Source organism: Heloderma suspectum, chromosome 1 (genome assembly GCF_057233095.1).
Source record: "Heloderma suspectum isolate Gila_16-S chromosome 1, 16-S_ref, whole genome shotgun sequence".
Taxonomy (NCBI): domain Eukaryota; kingdom Metazoa; phylum Chordata; class Lepidosauria; order Squamata; family Helodermatidae; genus Heloderma; species Heloderma suspectum.
Window position 1 is genome coordinate 343830607 of NC_139458.1, and position 17094 is coordinate 343847700.

General features: G+C 40.1%; 1 protein-coding gene across 11 annotated transcripts in view; it reads left to right on the plus strand.

Annotated features, from left to right (window-relative positions):
- UTRN (utrophin) overlaps window positions 1–17094 on the plus strand; it is a 507208-nt gene that overhangs the window by 126022 nt on the left and 364092 nt on the right. For all 11 annotated transcript variants that reach the window (XM_084827754.1, XM_084827752.1, XM_084827759.1 and 8 more), the window contains exons 11-19: window positions 2472–2653; window positions 3992–4142; window positions 5368–5487; window positions 6545–6646; window positions 11025–11132; window positions 12114–12293; window positions 13564–13739; window positions 14779–14902; window positions 16609–16696. In XM_084827754.1, the coding sequence (XP_084683880.1) occupies window positions 2472–2653; window positions 3992–4142; window positions 5368–5487; window positions 6545–6646; window positions 11025–11132; window positions 12114–12293; window positions 13564–13739; window positions 14779–14902; window positions 16609–16696 (1231 nt within the window). The remainder of the gene's footprint in view (window positions 1–2471; window positions 2654–3991; window positions 4143–5367; window positions 5488–6544; window positions 6647–11024; window positions 11133–12113; window positions 12294–13563; window positions 13740–14778; window positions 14903–16608; window positions 16697–17094) is intronic.

A 17094-nucleotide genomic window follows, 5' to 3' on the forward strand; every position in this document is an offset into this window, starting at 1 on the left:
TCTTCTGAGAGAGAGCCTGCTGTGACACATCCATGCATTATTTGAAAACGAGCCAGAGTGCTTTTTCCCCTTCAGAATTCTTGTTTTATTCATGTGCAAACTCATACAGATTTAATCAAGATATTAAAACTCCTATGATTTAATTGACTACCTAGTTTTTAATACACGTTTTAGATAAACCTGCACAACTAATGAGTTGCCAAGGTGAATTGGTCCATCAGGAATATACAGTGAACTGCCAGGGTCTTGAACAATCTCTTGCTTTTTGCTGCCTGCCTGCCTAGAAATGCACAAAGGCAGGGGAACCCCAGTTTGTGACTTGTGGACTGTGTTCGGCTTGGTGGGTCACAAGGTCTTCTAGATAGTGGCAGCAAAACAATCTGTTTGTTCATGTTGCCTTTATTTACTTAAATGGTATTAGAGGTCACAAACTATTTAAAGTTGGTGGTATTTGACCATACTTGTTTACACTAGCTAGTTTCTGGTTTTGATCCTTTTTCTGATTTATATTTAATGGCTAAATCATTTACTTATGGAATAGCAGCATAAATTATGGTTTCATGTTTACCAAAACTTTTTTGTGTGTGAAGCTGAGTTTCTACAGGCATTGTGGGCTAACTCCAATGAAGCAATAAAGAATTCATAGGCTGGAAGTGGCAGTTGTGCCTTGGGGTTCCATTTTCATTCTTATTTATATATACTTCTGCCGTGGGTTTAAGATTACAAAAAGCAAGATATAGGCAGTTGTGTTGTACCTACACAAATAAATCTATTTGCAGTTACAGTGTGCATTGGCACCCAGAAACTGATCGGCATTAAGAACAGAACTTATGTCACCGTACAAGGAGATGTTATCAGAATATTTGTGTGTGTGTTGATTGAAAATGAGTACCCCCTAACATAACATATTTACATAGTTTTGTCATATTTGCTAAAAGCCAGAATTTCATTTTTATACTTGGTATGGCATATATTACAGCTACTACGGTTGTGTGAAGACCTTTTTTCAAACCTGCCAACTCTACCTTTAGAAAGGCTTTTGTTTATTCGTTAGTTGCTACATAGGGATGGTCTCTGAAGGATGTCTACTACATGGAGGGCGGCTAATAGAGCTTCCACTAGGTGGTCTTTCTGTTCTATGGGTATAATATGTAGACCTGCCCACAGTCTCCAAATGGCAAAGACTATGGGCAGGATTCAGAGAGCTACCTTGGGTGCTTAACTTGAGCATGGAGGTGAAATTTGAACCCCATGCCACATCACATAGCGCTTTTCAAAGTCTGCCAAAGGCCACATGAGGCATGATTTTAATCAGTTGATTGATCCTTGCATCCTTGTTTATTTTTTCTTAAAGAGCAGTTGTACAGAGGCGAGGACTGAGACCATCTGGATTCAGATCATAATTGCATGGGAGTGGGGGGGGGAGCTTTAAACTAGACATGTGGAACCTCTGGCTTGTGGGTCACATATAGCCCATACGAGTTCTCTGTCCAGCCTGCAGCATCCCCAAGCCTTTCCCCCTCTCCCGAAAGGGAAAAGCTCTTACCTCTGATCAGCCAAGAGCTTTTTCCTACAGGGGAGAGGAGACTGGACTTGGGGAGAAAACTGCTGAGCGCTTCACTCCTGCTTATTTCTGAATAAGCATGCAGAGACCTGTTCTGCTTACTTGTGGGAAGACATGCTCATGCTGACTTCTGAGTAGGCATACAGAGTCTCCTACTTCTGAGCAGGCTTAAAATCTCTAATAAGCACATTTTGGCTCCACCCACTCTGCCTTTGGCCTTGCCCACAGATGGAACGAGGCCCCTGATTCCAGATTGAAATCTTTGGTCTGAATCCTTGGGCCCACTCCTGCTTTAAACCTTTGCCCCCACTGTGTCCACTTCTGGTTCAGGGCCACTCATGGCTACTATTTGGCCCAGAAGGGAAGCTGCCATACTAATGGAAGTTACCCTCATGGGGCCAATAGTAGCTGAGGGGGAAGGACCCCAGTTTGGGTTGGGACCATGGTGGGGCAAAATATAAACTTCCCTCTATGCACACCGCAGTCCTGATCTGGATCAGACCCTCCCCTGCCCTAACTTGGCTACTATTTAATAAAGAAAAACAAGAGCTTATGATGTGATCTAATTTGGCTCTCAGTTTCAAAGGCAGTTGCTGTTCAGTATTTGGGACTGCCATTCAAGAAACACAGGCCCAAGGCTCCTTCTCAGGTATGGACAACTAATTGCACTTAAAAGAAATAAATACAGGCCTTTGTATTTTGGTGATTTTTTTCTGATGGGGAGAAAAATATCTTCGGGTCTGGCATACTTGTGGCTTTGAGGATCCCAGCTTATTTTCCAGTGTTGCAATTTAAATTTCTGTATTTATTAAAATGCTTGCAAATTCCATGCAGTTAGTAAAATGATACATTGAAATGATGCATGGTTGCAGATCACATTGATCTGACTTGTTAAACCTTTTTCTAGGCTTTTATGATGGAGTTGACTGCACACCAGAGCAGCGTGGGTAATGTGCTTCAGGCTGGTAATCAACTGATAGCCCAGGGCAATCTGTCAGTGGAGGAAGAAAATGAAATCCAAGAACAAATGAACCTGCTGAATTCTAGATGGGAGTCTCTCAGAGTTGACAGTATGGACCGGCAATCCCAGTGAGTAGCACCCTTAATATGCACATACTGGTTTTCCACTTGTAATGTCACATATTGAGTCCCCTCTCCCCCATCAATTGAATAGTTATTAGAATGAACTTCATATGTCACAGCACTAAATTCATGTTCTGGGGGGCTCATCTAAATAGGCTCAGCAGAGAAGGAGTTAAGTAGTGAGTGAGCTGTTCCGAGTCTAAGTCACTTACATAAAAACTGTGTTTTCTCTGAATGAAAATTCAGTGTTTCAGTTTCTGTGTTCAACATATACATCTGTGTTCTTTTAAAATATAATTCATCTCAGGTCCCAAAATAAAAGTCCCTTAAGAGCATCAGGAGTAGAACCAAATGTTTATGTAAATCAAACAATGGGCCATCCTATTTAGTGAATTCCCCCCTGCAATTCTCTGAATTGTGTGCTATGAAGTTATGAACTGAATCTCAGGACAGGTCTCAGCTATCAGTCTGTTACATTGGAATCGAATGGTAGAAACAAATACGCTAAAAAGAAAATGCAAGTGGCTGCCTTTTTATGTTGGTGGCAGGGAATCATAGCATGGCAGGCCATAGTACAGTTGAACTCATGGCACAGAGCCACTGTTCTTCACATGGTAGCTCATATAACTCAGACCACAGACACAAAGAGGCTGGAGAAGACAAGGTGCATCATAGATGGCATAAGCAACTGAGCCAAGCCACATGTATCACACTGGAGCAGAAAGGAAGCAACGTTTCTAAGCTGTTAGAGAATTTCACCTGGAAAAAATTCCTTTCCATTCCTGATCATGAATATAAACCCATCCAAAGTATCTCCTGAAAGAAACTGTTATTGGGGTAGTTCCTGATGGCCAGAGGATGAGTTACAGTTCAACAAAATTTAATGAAATGTAAACACCATTGTTTTAAAATGAATATGTTTTCAGAACTAATTGAAAGTTATGTTTATTTAAGAATAGACTTTCATCCAATGTTGCATGAATGCTCACACAGCAGGACTTCCCCTTCCTTTCCTTTCCCTGAACCCCCCAATATGCTCTGTAGGATCTCCTAACTGTCTAGAGCAAACTTTGGGAGTGCATGGGAGGTTGTAGGGGAGAGAAGGAATTTGTTCTGCCAATGGTGTCTGTTTCGTGGGTGGATGGACTCCATTGGATTTACTACTTTTAAACATGCTGTATTCCTTTGGCTGCAATCCTATGTACAATCACCTGTGAGAAGACTTCACTGAACAGAGTGGAACATACCTCTGAGTAAGCATGCATGGGATTGCACTGCTATTTTTATGTGAGTTCCCTTTTAAGAGTGGCGGCATAATTCAGTGTGTGTTTTTGGCCTGGGCAGCCTCCATGATGTGCTGATGGAGCTACAGAAGAAACAACTGCAGCAGCTGTCCGACTGGTTGACTGTTACAGAAGAGCGCATTCAAAAGATGGACTCTCAGTGCTTAGTTGAAGACTTGGAGTCCTTTCAGCAGCAGATGGATGAACACAAAGTATTTTTACCTCTTTCTGTAAAACACATGATAGGAAAAATACTATGCAGAAGCTCAGGTTTCTTAATTGTAACTGTAGTGGAACTGTTAATATAGAAACTCATATTTTTAAATAAGATTCAGACCTCCCTGTGTGTTAAGGAGCCACACAGTTATTTTTAGTGAAGCTCGGGAGCAGGATTTCTTTGGAGGCTCGTGTTATTTCTTAACTTCCTTGAAAGTTAATAGAGCAAAATGAATATGATCTTTAAAGTATCTGGATACAATTTATGGAATTTTTCATATAATTGATCTTGTCTGATGTTACTCAGTTGTTCTGGGGGATGTATGCATTTTCCTTTGAGGAAGTGTTTCTGTTGGTGGGAAACTGTGTTTTTTAAGCACTCAAAATGTTGCCACAGGGAAAATGTGGTTTTTTCCATCACCGCTCCCTGAGCCCCAAGTTAGGATTTTCATTGGCCACATAGAATGAGCATGAGGGCCGCCACTTGTGACAAGTGACGTAATGGACACACATGCAAGATAAGTGTTGGTGAAAACATTTCAGCCTAATTGAACTCTGTGAAGTACAAAGGGAAGGGTAGAGACAGAGATGCAAGAATCTTTCATGAGTGCCTGTCTTGGTCTGGCTGGAGGCTAGGCTGAGTCTAGTTATTTAAAATGACTTGTCCACAGTACTCCTAAACCAGGGATGGGCAACCCGTGGCCATTCAGATGTTTTGGCCTACAACTCCCACCAACCCTATCCTGTATAGCCAACGGCAAGGGATCATGGCAGTTATAGGCCCAAACATCTGAAGGGCCACAAGTTGCTCACACCTGCCCTAAACTATCAGTACTTTTAATGTCATGAAAACCTCAGCACATTTAGCAGTCCCAATTTGTTCTGTATCATGATCAAAGGTTTAAACTACAGATTGGCTTCTAGCACAATGTGGTCCTGAGGTGGCTGGATTTGGCCCATCACCTGTTTGCCCCTAATCAAACACTGGCCAAAAAAATACTTTAATCATACAACATGTTGTGGGGAATATGGCCCCTCTAGTTGGGAACCTAGAAGCATAGAGGAGGTTTAGAGAGATTGTGAACAAACCCTCTTGACCCATTGGGAAAATATTTGCTTAAATGAAGAAAATGCAAACAATTGGCTAAAACCAACAACACAGATAATAACTTCTGGTCTTCGTAACATCTGAATGTTACATTTGAATGTCAACACTTTTAGGGGCTACAAAATGATCTTGAAGCAGAGCAGGTTAAAGTAAACTCGCTGACTCACATGGTGGTCATTGTTGATGAAAACAGTGGTGAGAGCGCCACAGCAATCCTAGAGGAACAACTGCAGGTGAGTGGATGTAATGTTTTATACTATTTTGCACTGTAGGTTATGCAGTGGTGTGATTTGCACTGCTATTTATGTTGTTTAGTAGGTAATAGAGGTGTGATTCCAGTGGAAGTTGTCTCTACTACCAGCCTATTTAATGTTATCTTTGTTTCCTTTTTGAAAGGATTGCTAACAGCTTGGAATTTATTTCATTACCTAATGTTTTATTGCCTTTTCACATATGCTCAACAGATGCACTTGGATGAATGCTTGTTGTGAACTGAGTAGGATGTTTGTAGTCACGTTGGTGTCATAGAACACAACATATACGTGAATAGATTGTAGCTCGTAACTTGTAACTAATCCAGATCCTTGAATAAAAGGGCAGAGCATGCATTCCTGATTTAATAGGCCCTGTGAATTCACCATCATAAAATACCATCCAAAATTTTGAAAACCACAGCAGTAAGTTCTCAGATCTTGCTGCTTCTTTTTTGAAAGAGAGCTCAGAATCTTCAGTGTTCTAGGATGTGTATTACATTCCACATTCTAAGGCAAAATGATTCATCTGTGAAATGCACAACTTAAATGATTTAGCATTTTGAGAAGGTCTTCTTGGTATCTAAGGTGCTGAGAACTCCTGATGGTTAGAGGAATGAGCAAGGCTGGTCTTTGTGAAAAGAGAAAGAATAGGATCTCTTTTTAAAAAGAAAACTAGGAGTTGCACAAAAACACAGTGCAAGATTTCCAAATGTTGGCTGTCATACACAAACTAGAGAGAGTTCATTTTATTTAAATCCTATTGAATCCTGTTGAAATTAAATGTGTAAATGCTTGACTCTGGATTTTGTCTAGTGGCACGTGGGCACTCTTGTTGAAGATGGCAATAGCAAGTGCTGTTGAAGACTTTAAAGATTTTTGGATCTATCCTTAGTCTTAATTGAGAATAAACAGAGCAGACTGTATGCTAACATTTAAGATATCATGTTTGAAGTAGTTATGCTTCTGTGCATTTGTATTTTCCATCTGCTTTAAAGTGGGAATACTTAATTTCAGAAATCTCTTTTGTCATTTCCAGAGCCTTGGTGAACGCTGGACAGCAGTTTGTCGTTGGACTGAGGAACGGTGGATCAAGCTACAAGAGACTAATATCTTATGGCAAGAATTGTTGGAAGAGCAGGTTAAATTTAATTATGTTATTTAGTGAATATCTTGCACCATTCCTGTATACTGAGAGGCATAATAAATATTGAAACACTTTAATATTAAATAATATTTTTTTAAAAAAGAAAAGAAAATGAGCTATAAAAACTTGCTGGTATCCATAGTCAAAAGTATGCAGAAGACTCTTTAAATTTGTTATAGCTGGTCTGCTGTCAGTATATATTGCTGATGTTTATTTTAAAGGCCAGGTTCTTAGGAACTTAAAAGAGCTGAGGCTACAATGCTATACCTACTTACCTGGGAATAAGCCCCATTGAACTCAATGGGACTCACTTCTGAGTAGGCATGTATAATATTGCACTGTAAATTTGCTTAAGCTTCTCCATTTGTTCATTGTCAAGTTGGGTTACATGAAGAGGGACTTAGAATAGCCCATTCCCTTAAAGCAAAATCATACCAAGTAACTTTCTGCCTTAGTGAGGGAGTGATTTTCTCTCTGGGAAATACATTTCTGTTGCATGAAGACAGACGATTGTTTCATGAGGCCAGGTTCAGATTTAAACCATACATTGCTTCTGAATTGGGCAAAAAGAAACTACTACTTGGTCAAAGAAGGCATACTTTTAAATTACTTGCTTTGGTTCAAAATATAGTCTTTGAGGCCCTGATTAGTTTTTTGAAGTAAAAACATGTTCAGGAGACTTTGCTTTGTCAAGAGAAGTTATTGAGTATGGGTGTTAAGTTGTTCCACAAGTTTGCAGGAACACTCTTAAAGTCAGGCATGTTTTAATTAATTGTATTCATTTTACTGTAAAACTGATTAAAAGACGTTGTAGCTTTCTAAATTTTTATCTTTGCTGTTTTAAATCTGTATTTTAAACTCCTGTACTGCTGCTAGGTTTTATTGTGGTTGTATTGTTATATTGTGGTTTTAATGTTCTATATATTTTAAGTTGTTTTATTGTGTGTTGTTTGGTTTTAATTTTTGTGAACCGCCCAGAGAGCTTCGGCTATTGGGCGGTATAGAAATGAAATAAATAAATAATAATAATAATAATAATAACAACAACAACAACATATATAATTTTATCACCTATTGTTCCTTGAGGTCAAGGTATTTATTTTGCATCTGACTGGTTGTTAGCTGCCATTATTAGAGGTGCATAACACTGTGAGGGACGTTTTCACCTGAGTTGGTACAATTTTTATTTGTATATGTGGATGGGACCTTGATTTCTGCAACAATATGTTCCAGATATTTCCCATTAGTTAATGGTGGTTGTGGATCTGCTAGAATAAAATGGGCTGTGTCTGTCATTTTTTAACTAAAGGGAAAACCACTCATTTTTCTAGTATGTAGATAGGGTTCCTTCCTGGCTGTGATAAATAATTATAACATGTTAAAAGTGATTGATATGCTCAGGGTGCAACAACATTAGTTGCTAAAGCCTCCTGTCTTGTTTGCTGCCAGTGACTAGTTATCTACATGATGGGTGAGAGATGGAAAGCAATTTGCCTGCTACTATCCCAGAGTATAAATCAAAGTACTGGATATAAACTGTATCAAATACATTACTAAAAATTATGATTCTCTTTTAAGATCACTGAAGAATTGAGCTAAATGGAAGTAGCTGAATAGTATCAACCATACTGAGAGCCAGTGTGGTGTAGTGGCTAGAGTGTTGGACTGGGAGCTGGGAGATCCGGGTTCTAGTCCCCACTTGGCCATGGAACCTCACTGGGTGACTTTGGCCCAGTCACAGACTCTCAGCTCAACCTACCTCACAGGGTTGTTGTTGTGAGGATAAAATGGAGATGAGGAGGATAATGTACGCCGCTGTGAGTTCCTTAAGGAGGAAAAAAGGCAGGATATAAATGTAATAAATAAACAAACAAACCATAGGATAGTGGGGAATAAACAGCACTGTGTCCAATTGATAGCAGACACTTCTCTGCTTGCTGTTTTTCCTGCTACAAAGCACATGGGGATTAAATGTAGCTAATTAATAAGCTTACAAATGTGTTTGAGATTAATATAATAGAATACAGTAGAAATAACAGAAGTCGTCCTCCATTCCTGTGCCTCTTATCACCCCAAGGGTGGCCTTGTAAATGGCAAAGACCTTGTCGGTAAGAGCTGGGTCAACAGTAGACAGCAGGTTTTGCCTTCATGGTGTATGCAAGAGCTGCATTTTATTTCCCCAGTGGAGTGAATGGCAACCATTCATTTATATAGGAGAAAGTTAGAGGCATTGTGGGTGAAGAGTAAATCTACTTCTCAGCCTACCTCTCCCTACATAGCCTTATTTTAAACCTTGTTTCTTTCATTACAGTTGTGTCCTGTTGTGTTTCCAAAAGAGCCCGGGGAGCATTTTAGCTTTATAGGAACCCCGGGCTGAGAGATAATGACTTGCCCAAGACCACCCAGTGGTCCTCATTTTTTCTGTTGTCAAGTAGGAATTTATTAGATACAATCCAGAGACTTAAAAGCTTAAGGTCCTGTTAATTTCCATTTGATTTTAGCATACATAACTTTCTCTGAATTGTGCCTGTAGTTATTTGTCTCTCTGGATTGTTGTGAAGATGAGGGAATTAAACATAAATAAATAAGAGCCCTACTGGATCAGACCAGTGGTACATCTAGTCCAGCATCCTGTTTCCCATAATGGCCAACCGGACGCTTCTGGGATGCCCACAAGCTGGACATGAAAACAATAGCCCTCTCTTGCTGTTATTCCCCAGCAACTGATACCTTGGGGCCATACTAGACTGGGAGTTAAATGTGGCATTGCATTTAACATGCAGATCTACAAAAAGGCAAATTGTATCAGCTGGAAGGGGGCTGATAATTAACTGAGAACCGGCATGAAGAAGGAACTTAACCCTTCCCTCCCTCCTCTGAAGGTGCTATTTGCTTTAGGAGGAAATCCTCTCACTGGTGCCATTGTGGCTGCCCCTTGCTAGCCAAAAGGAAATAATACCCTTCAGAGGAGATATTTTCCTCAGGACCACAGTAGGAGAAGAAATGCTTAAATTCTGTCCACTCCTGCTCTGATTCCACTAATTATCAGTCCTTGCCCAGCTGGTGCAATTTGCATTTTTAAAAGCCTACTGGTTAGATACAAAGAGGGATTTGACATCACTTCATGTGTAGTTTGGCCATAAGAGGCCTAGTACCTTTGAGTCTGGAGGCTGCATGTTGCCTTTATGACTTCTAACAATTGGTAGTCTTTTTCTCCATTCATTTGTGTAATCCCTTCAAGAATAAAGTTTGGTCAGCACTTTGCATATTAACAGTGCTATGTAGATGATTTAAAACTAATTGGCAATGGGGCAAACAGTTGAAATAACTCACCTGCTGAAGTTTTTCAGTTTTGCCAATTCAATGAAAGAACAGGCAAAGAAATACCACAGAATGTGTGGGTAGCCTCAACATTTTTGGAAGGCACACTGCAAAGTCAGAGTATGTCAAATAATTTAAGAAAATTATCTTCAATTACTGCCTCTACTTGATGATTGCCTTTCACTTTAAGGGGAGTAATTTTGACAGCTAAGTTAGCAAAGATAGGTTTCATGTTGATAAGTCTGTATCTGTTTAGTCCAAAATATGCTGTCTGGCAAAGCAGGCATGCTATTTCACAAGAAGACATAATGTAGTAGCATAGTTAATTTCTGTAACTGGGTGTAACGTACACTACCACCTATTTCTGGAGGCTGAGAATGCTGTGAATGTGGGGAGGGATACTGGCTTACAGAGAGATAAATGTGGTCTGCTAAATAGGTTTGTATAGAAATGAAGAAAAGCAGCAGCTCTTATATTAGAATCCTACTTGGAAAAATTGTCCTGGGTCTTGAAGGCATTAGGAAGTAGCCAGTATTTACATTGCACTAGCGGAAGCCAATACTTGCACAACATCAATAGTGCTTGTGAGCGCGATGGAAACCTGGTGTGGTCTTGATATTGCACAAGCATTGGTTTCTGACAGCACAACATAAAAGTGCTAGCGGCTGCACACCGTTGGATCCTTCCTAATAATTGTGATTTTGTGCACCGATTGCGAAACTGAGCTTGCAGAGGATTTCTAATATTGACTGGATTTAATTCTAGCATATTAGTTTATGAAGAGCTAGCAATAGAGCTTGTAGGCTACATGCAGTGTTAAGATATTCCTAAAAAAAGAGTGTTCCTACAAGAAGCATGGCACCTTTTGCTCTGGGAAATGGAAGGTAGCCTTTAACCTAGCTTTAGTATAACTAATGACAACAAGAGAGATGATAACACTGATGTAATTTCAAGGCAGTGTTGTGATTAATGTTCTGTGATGGCGATGATTAGTAAAACATAGGAGAACTGTGTAAATATTTCTGTGGTGTATTTTCTTCCCTCTGTGCAGTGCTTATTGAAAGCCTGGCTAATTGAAAAAGAAGAGGCTTTAAACAAAGTACAAACGAGCAACTTCAAAGATCAAAAAGAGCTTGGTGTGAATGTTCGAAAGCTGGCAGTGAGTATTACTTGCAAAGCATTCCAAACTAGCCTGATAACCCTAAAGTTTTGTCCCAGTGCCAGCTTACCCTGTGTGCAGTGCTGGAGGATCATCATCGTCCCATCTGAGTACTAATTTCATGGTCCAGCAGGTTCTCAAATTACTTTCTAAAGACATGGGAGAATCTTGTTTTGGTTTCACCCATAGCTGAAGAATGCAGGGTGAAAATTACAACACATTCAGCAGTTTGTGAATGACACATGAAACTCCCGCAGAAGTGCTACATAGTGTACAAAGTGAAAATGGCGCTTATTTAAAAGAGAGCATGATTGCAACAGGCGAAGATGCAATTATATGGATAGTATCCTTTTATTAAAGAGGAAAGGGCTAGGTACAGGATGGAAACCAAATTCCTAGGAATAATGAGTTGCTCTAGAATATTTGCTAGAGGAGTAGGCAAGTATTAGGAGGTAATGTCTATTGTATGTACAAGTTGTGATAGCTTTTCCAAGCTCTGAAGCAGTCACAGTTGTCAACCAAGTGAGGGTTTCCTCATTTACTTCAAGGGAAAGTAAGAGGGATGGCTCTGAAGTGATACCTCAACGGTGAAGTAAATGAGGAAGCGCTTTCTCATGTGGCAAGCTCCATGAATGCTTCAAGGTTTCTGTGAATGCTCTGGAACCTCTGGATCATGACAGTAGCCTGAAGGTGCTACTGTATATATGCAGCGCTTTTGGGCTGCTGTCATACTAAACAAAGCCCTTCCTATTTTTCAGTAAAGCTAATATTTTAGCAAAAGTGTAAAACAAATACTCTCTAATGCAGCTGTGATGAAAATGTAGGAAATGATATTTCTCCAGGTCTCCCATCCATTAATTGTGTAATATAAATTTATTTTCACATGGTTTTTATTTTCTAAGAATATACCTTGCTGACTTGGGATGTTTGCGCAAAATACATTTCTTTAAGAGGAAGTGGCTACTATTGTTTTACTAACAGATTTTGAAAGAAGATATGGGAATGAAGCGTCAAACGTTAGAACAGCTGAGTGAGGTAGCCCATGATGTCACACAGCTCCTCAACAATGAGAAGGCATTGAAGAAAATTGACAGTGATCTGGAAGAAGTAACCCAGAGATGGGACAGTTTAGTTCAGAAGCTTGAGGATTACTCTAATCAGGTACGATAAAAATACTACCTTCCCTTTACAGTTTCCAGATGTGTCTCACTAATACAAGAATATTGACCTATTAAAACAAATCTGTAAGGAAAAGGCATGGTTTTATTTTATTGTTATTTATATTGAGTTTGAGTGAAATCCCTTGTTCCTTAACATGGTTGCTTTCTAAGGGCTGATGTAGAAAAAAGGGCTGATGTAGAAAAAAGTTGAATAGTGAGTTGGCTGAAGAATTCAGGATAATAGTGTTTAAAGAGGACTGTGGAGTGTCCTAAAATAATCTCTTAAAACTTCAAAATAGCAAGTGAGATTCTCTGTTAAATGCAAAGTGTTTCACAGTGAGACCAATAATTCAGACAACACATAGGCTTTGGTGGGTTGTGGGTAGACTGCAGCTCAGGAAATAAATCTTGGAGCCACAGTAAAAAAGTTTACTTGAAAATGCTGGATTTCTGTTGGGAAAATGAAAAAGGTGAATAAAGGCTGCAATCCTATATGCACTTATCTGGAAGTACGTCTCATTGTCCTAGTGGGACTTATGTCTGAGTAGACACATATAGGACTGCAATATAAGTGTCAGGAATTTTTAAGAAAGGTGTTACAAAAAAATAAAATACAGTGTCATAGTAACAGTATGCAAGTTTGAAGAGTATCTGCATTCAGAATACTGTGTACCATTCTAATCTTCCCACAGTATACATACACACGCACACACATGCACCCACACATACACTCCCAACTGGAGAAGGCTAAAAAAGTGACTGGAAAATGATTCAGAAATTGAAAACAGAAACATACCATATTAACCAAAGTATGTGCTGGAGCACACTAGTCTGATGAGAAAGAACTGCTAGTATGCCACAAGATTTAAATTAATTAAAAGCTCCTGCAAACCCAGAGTGCCCGTCCATGAATTTGGCTGTTGGCTGTGTCCTTTGCAAACATGATTTGGTGCTCTAGCCATGCCTGCGTTCAGTCAGCTTCTGTTGTGGTGGGGAATTTTGATACATCTGTGCATTGGGTCCAGTGTGGTTGGTTTGCTGAATCATTTCCATTCAGGGATGCAGTAGTGTTACGCGCTCTCAGAGGCCATTGCTGGTCTTTCTGTGTGTCCCTGCACTGGGCTTTCTTCTGTCCAGTAAGGAGGCACAGCCAAATCAGTGTCACCCGTGCAGAAATACCAAGCTCTTCTGAGAGCAGGTGATTCTTACTTTTACCTTTCAACAGTAAATGTTTCCAGTAACAGTAACATCTTGATAAATTGCCCCTTAAGGTTACTGAGGCAGTTGCAAATGTTGGGATGGCCCAGGTTTCACAGAAGTTAATAACAGAAACCGTCCTTGTCAAAGAGCAGAAAAGAGTCATGCACTCCACAGAAGAAGAGTCTCCTCCACCTCTGCCCCCACCAAAGAAAAGACAACCCTGCCTTGATGCCAAAATGAAGAGAAAGTAAGAATATTGTATTTTTCCTCAATTAAAGCACAGTTTGGCTCACCTTTTCACTATGAGTATTGACAATATATTGTAAAATACTGCTTTTTGTCAGTGGGTGTAATCACCTCTTTGGAATTGTTCATGAAAAAATGGCATCATATGTTTTCTGGATGCGGGCACTGGACTATGGTTAAAGCAGTCGTGCAAATAAGGATTGTCAGTGACCCAGTTCGCACAATCAAAACACATGCCGCAGCGTGTGCCAGCACGTGCCAGGCGGGATTTGAATATTCAGCGCCCGGCTGCAGCTTGTTGTGTTGTTCGAACCTGGGTGGCATGAATTGTGCAAGGGTTGAACAACCCTCGCATAACCCAACAACTGACCATGGGTTATGCAAGGGTTGTTTAATCCTCGCACAACCCCCACCACTCAGGTTCACACAACGTGACAAGCTACGGCCAGGCTGTGGCTGTTCAGTCATATGAAGTGGCCCAGTGAGGAGAGGTAGGTGGGGAGGCTGCTCACCATCTGTAAAGATTTGTTGTCCCACACTCTTGTCTGCTGCTGCCCTTTATGTCACTTCTGCCAGTCTCAAAGTGCTGCCCCCTTTTTCTGCAGCTGAGAGACAGAAAGCGGGCAGGTGCAGCAGCATGTTGTCCAAGGTCAGGGAAACAGAGCATATCACTATAGCTGCTGCATCTGCACTTTCTTGGCCTGTCAGTCTCTGGGTGGTGATGCGGGGTGTGTTGTGCGTGGAGGAGCGAACACAGTAGCAGTTAGGTTGTGGTTACTTGTCTAGAGGCAGAAAGACTTGCCACAGGAAGCCAGGCAGGTGCACAAATTACAAGTTTAGCAAAATCTTGGCTAAGGATCCTTCAAGCATTCAAAGTTGTGTTACAGTTCAGGCTTGGGTAGGCAGCACTGTCAGAACACTGTGTGCGCATGAACATGTCATCTCTAGATACACAGATTGTATTTTCAGGGAAATAAAGATAGTGGCTGAATGGGGAGTGAGGGGGAATTACTAAAACAGTCTTCCACTTCTTATCCTAGGCTCGATTCTGAAATTGCCGAACTGTTGAACTGGGTTTTGAAATCAAAAGCTGCCATTCAGGCCATTGAGATCAAAGAGTACAAGAAAATCAGAGAGACTTCAGACATGAAAGAGAAGCTGAAGGTAAAGAGAAAAACAGGGAGGCATTTTCATTGAATAGGTTATTTTGTCAGCTTAAGCTCGCTATCAGCTGAGGGTAGAGTCTGATCTGGAAGTTTCCTGTGGATTAAGTTCCATTATTAACATCTCTAAAGTGTTAGGCTAACATAACTCTCCTGTACTGGTTTTAAGCGATGCTTATAGTTAAGATATGTCATGCTCAGAGTTTTAATGGGCATTTTCCCCCTCCCATGTTCTTCCTCTGTACTAATTTCTTTTCTTTTTTTCAGTTTAGAAGAGGAAGTGCATTTTGGGGAGAACTTATTCTTAGACATGGACCCTGCAGGAATCCTCCTAATCCTGCAGTAAAACAGAACTTTAGTGAAGTTCTGATTTCAGCCCATAGAGACAGCTAATAATCTTTCTATAACACCCTGTGGAGAGTAAAGATCAAAGTAATCTGTGGCATAAATAATTGGAGTCCTGGTAATGCTGTTATAAGTTAATTTTAAGTAGCTTAATTAACTACACCACTACAGAGAAACCTGCAAGTATATCCCATGTGGAAATAGATTTCGTACATTGTCTGATAGAATAGAATTGTGTATGACCCATGGGGAGTTTATTAAACAAAAACTATGCAGTGCACTATATCTGAAAAAGTTAATCATTTTGCCTTGTTTTAATCATTAATAAAAGTATGGGTCACTTATAAAAAAGATTGCTTTTAAATTCTAGAGGTTAACATAGTAGATACCCCTTGTAAAGGCTGTGAACTGGAATGTTGCCGTTGGAAGGGTCAAGTTACGTCAGCATTGTTCAAAAGGCACTGCCACCGGATTTGATACTTGCTTTGTTTAATGCACTCTTTTCCATGAGCCATAAGAGTTTGCAGTCTGTGGTCCTGATCATATGACTTTACACAGACCAGATCTAAGTTCTCTGCCAGCATGATTTCCTCAGTATGTTGCTGTGGCTCTAAGGGGACAGAGAAGTTTTCTTTGAATGTCTAATCTGGAGGGATAATGCCTAGTTTAAGTAAAGATCAGAAGAAAATGATAAATAGATGAGGGTGGAGACAAAAGCTCCAAGAGGTCATTTAAAAAGGATATAAGGATCTGGGGGATTTATAGTCCTTAAAAGACTAGTTCATTTTTAGACTGTGATGTGTGATAGTCACATCTTCATGGAACAAAGTAGAAAGCAAATCTTGATGTTAAAGTATTCTTATAAGGTTCAAACATTGCTTACAGTGCAATCCTATGCATATTTACTCAGAAGTAAGTCGTAGTCTGTTCGTTGGAGCTTACTTCCAGATATATATACATATATACATACATACATACATACATACATACATATATATATATATATATATATGGAGGGAGAGAGAGGGAGGGAGGGAGAGAGAGGGAGGGAGGGAGAGAGAGGGAGGGAGGGAGGGAGAGGGAGGGAGGGAGGGAGGGAGGGAGGGAGGGAGGGAGGGAGGGCGGACTGGAGTATTTGTGATTAATTATAAATTGAATTTACTCCATAGTTCTTTTGAAGTGTGCAGAGAAGATTATACAAGGTTCCTTGGCGGTCTGTCTTCCAGGCAGCTTATAGGACCAGACCAGTTATATTTTTAACTGTTAGGTTTTCACATTCATAGAATCATAGAACAGCAGGGTTGGAAGGGGCCTATAAGACCATCGAGTCCAACCCCATTCAGTGCTGTTTTTTATTAACAGGCAATAGAAAAAGAAAGGACTGAAAAAAAGGGAATGTTTAATGAACTGAACCAGGCTGGACAAAATCTGCTGGAACAAATGGGAAAAGGTAATTATTATGGTATAGTGGAAGATGAACTTAAGTGCCTTATGTTACTCTCTCTTGTCAATATCTGGAGTAGTCAGAAGGTATAAAAAACATCAAAACTTAGGATAACTGAAGCTTATGGCAGCAGTGGGGGATGTGAAAATCTGCTTGTCCACTGAAGGAGGCAAGACCTCAAAGACAATATGGTATTAGTGACATTAAATCATTAATTTCATATTAAGAGAACCTATTTGTGGGGAATTTTAATTATATATTGTTCATATTAGTCACCCATTTTCTCAGGTGTGCCCTAATGGTTTTCATTCATGATGCTTATACCATGCTCTTCCCCCAGGGTGGCACTGTGAAGGAGGGATAGGTGAAAACGGGATTTGGAGTCTGAATGATGTAGCAAGACT